The sequence below is a fragment of the Eimeria tenella genome, genomic scaffold, assembly GCF_000499545.2.
Source record: "Eimeria tenella Houghton genomic scaffold, Eth_scaff2715, whole genome shotgun sequence".
In the NCBI taxonomy this organism is placed as follows: Eukaryota; Apicomplexa; class Conoidasida; order Eucoccidiorida; family Eimeriidae; genus Eimeria; species Eimeria tenella.
In genome coordinates, this window is record NW_013542591.1 from 2,329 (window position 1) to 5,082 (window position 2,754).

Sequence of the window (2,754 nt, forward strand, 5' to 3'; positions counted from 1 at the left end):
CTCCAAACACGCTGCTTTAACTAAAAGGGCCTTCAGCTTCAGCAGCAGCTCTGAAGTGTCTCCTGCTGTCAAGACACCTGGAGAGTCCAGGCATGCAGCAGCAGCAGCAGCAGCGCGGGGCCGGCCCAGCTTTTGCAGCAGCTGCAGCTGCAGCAGCAGCAACTGCCAGTCTCCAGGCCGCTGCTGCAGCTCGCTTGTCGCACGCTTTGCTGCAGCATCAAACTCGTGAGCTGCTGTCAGGCTCACAACTGCAGCAGCAGCAGCAGCAGCAGCAGCACAAACGGCAGCAGTAATTGAAGCTGCTGCTTCACTGTTCTGTCTAAGTGTACAGGTTGAAAACTGCATCTGCAGCTGCTAGCGGTGTTGATGCTGCTGCTGCTGTTGTTACTACTGCTGCTGCTGTTGCTGTTGCTGCTGCTGCTGCTGCTCACTGAGTTGGCACGCTACGTGTCTGTTGTCTGGCAGCAGCTCAGAGGCTCTTTGAAAAGCAGCAGCAGCATCTTGGGGCCTCCTGAGCAGCAGCAGCAGCTCCCCAGCTTTGGAGAGTGCTGCAGCGCAGCAGCAAGGAGCAGCAGCAGCTCGGCGGAGGCAGCGGATTGCTGCAATGTTGTCGTCCAGCAGCAGAAGATGCACACCAGCAGCAGCTAGCTGTGCTGCAGCACGCATTGGAGATCCTGCTGCTACCTGCTGCAGCAGCTGCAGCGCAGCAGCAGTAGACCCCATTGCTGCTGCATGCTCAGCAGCAGCAATCACTATCTTGTCGCGTGCCCAGTTGCTGCTGCAGCTGCTGCAGCTTTTGCTGCTGGTTCCAGTGCTGCTGCTACTGTTGCCGCGGTCATATCCGCTGCTGCTGCTGCTGCTGCTGCTGCTGCTGCTGCTGCTGCTGCTGCTGCTGCTGCTCATAGTGACAACATCTGGGCAGCCGAACTCCTGCGCTGCCGCTTGGAGCACTGCCCATGCCTTTTCACGCTGCTTGCTGCTGCTGTTGCTGTTGCTGCTGCTGCTGCTGCCACTGCTGTTGCTGCTACTGCTTGTGCTGCTGCTGCTGCTGCTGCTGCTGCTGTCGAGGCAGTGCAGCAGCAGCAGCAGCGCATGCAGTCTATCGGCGTCTGTACACCCAAGTGGCAAGGGAGCCCACGCCTGGGCCCCTTTGGCCACAATTTCATTTCTTGCTGCAGTGTTGCTGCAAGTGCATGCAAATCCCTTTTTGCTGCTGCTGCTGCTGCTGCTGCAGAGGGCAGCGGGCTGCGAAAGGCAGCAGCAGCGCAGTGCTGCTTCGGCTGTCTCTAGGGCCGCCTCGGGGAACCCCAGCTGAGCCTCCAGTGTGGCTGCACAGCAGCAGTAGCAGCAGCAGCAGCAGCAGCAGCAGTAGCATCAGCAGTAGCAGCAGCAGTACCAGCACGAAGGAATGGACTAAGCGGGAAGAGCGTGTTGCTGCTGCACAGCAGCAGCAACTGGCCCAGCACCGCGTGGAACCCTAAACGCTAAACCCTAAACCCTAAACCCTAAACCCTAAACCCTAAACCCTAGAGGCCTACCCTGCAGCAAAAGGCATGCCGGCAGGGTCTGGAGAGCAGGCAGCAGCAGGTATGCATGCTTGAGTTTCTCTAGAGCTTGCTGCTGCTGCCCCGCGAGGAAGCAGCAGCGGGAGTGCAGCAGCAGCAGCAGCGGCTGCGGCGTCAGTTTGGGGCTGCATGCAGACAGCAGCTCAGAGCAGCGCTCCAGCCGCCCGCACAGCAGCAAAGCCCGACACAGCAGCAGCTGAACAAACAGCAGCAGCAGCAGCAGCAGCAGTAGAGGCAGCAGCAGAAGCAGCAGGTGAGGAAAGTGCACCACTGAGCGAATGGTTGTGGAGGCCTACAAAAGTCTGCAGCAGCAGCAGCAGCAGCAGCGACACAAACAACAACAGTAGTAGTAATAGTAGTAGCAGCAGCAGCAGCAGCGGCGGCAGCAGCAGTAGCGCTGGGAAAAAATCGCAGCAAGGGTAACAGAAAAGGCAGCTTCTGCATTAGCAGCAGCAGCAACAGCTGCAGCAGCAGCAGCAGCAACGGAAGCAGCAGCAACGGCAGCAGCAGCAACGGCAGCAGCAGCAACGGCAGCGGCATTAGCAGCAGACTTTTGCGTCGTGATGCGTGGGTATGTGCTGCAGCAGTGTTTGCAGCACTCCAATTAGCTGCTGCAGCAGCTCCCGCTGCTGCTGCTCCTCCTCTGCAGCAGCAGCAGCAGCAAGAGGCTCAGTGGCTGCCCAAAGCCCCAAAGGCAGAGAAACCCTGCATGCATGCAAAAGTTAAATAATTAAAATTTCTGTTTTTTTATATTATAAATCACCATAAATATTTAATTGTTTAAACTTATTGTTTAGGGTTTAGGGTTTAGCGTTTAGGGCTTAGGGTTTAGTGAGGCAACGCAACCCTAAACCTTAAACCCCACACTCTACATTTCAAGCGAATGACCCCAAACCCTAAACCCTAAACCCTAAACCCTAAACCCTAAACCCTAAACCCTAATTCCTAAACCCCCAGTCCTAAAGCGCATAGTGCGAAGTGCTCACCTGTCTGCACTTGGGGCTTCGTTGCATGCAGCACCAGGAGCAGCAGCAGCTGCTGCTGCAGCATCACCAACTGCTGCTGCAGCATCACCAGCTGCAGCAGCAGCAGCAGCAGCAGCAGCAGCATCGAAGCAAACTTTCCTCAAGGCCCTGGAAGCTACAATAATCCATAGAGAAGAATTGAGGTGTACGTACAGCTCAAACCC

At 56.8% G+C, this 2,754-nt stretch overlaps 1 protein-coding gene across 1 annotated transcript; it reads right to left on the reverse strand.

The window, feature by feature from the left end:
- Window positions 1–387: 387 nt before the first annotated feature.
- ETH_00038880 (uncharacterized protein) lies at window positions 388–1,328 on the reverse strand (the record flags this gene model as incomplete). Its single annotated transcript, XM_013375364.1, has 1 exon — window positions 388–1,328. A coding segment is annotated over one exon (941 nt), but the record flags the coding sequence as incomplete, so codon positions are not given.
- Window positions 1,329–2,754: the final 1,426 nt, after the last annotated feature.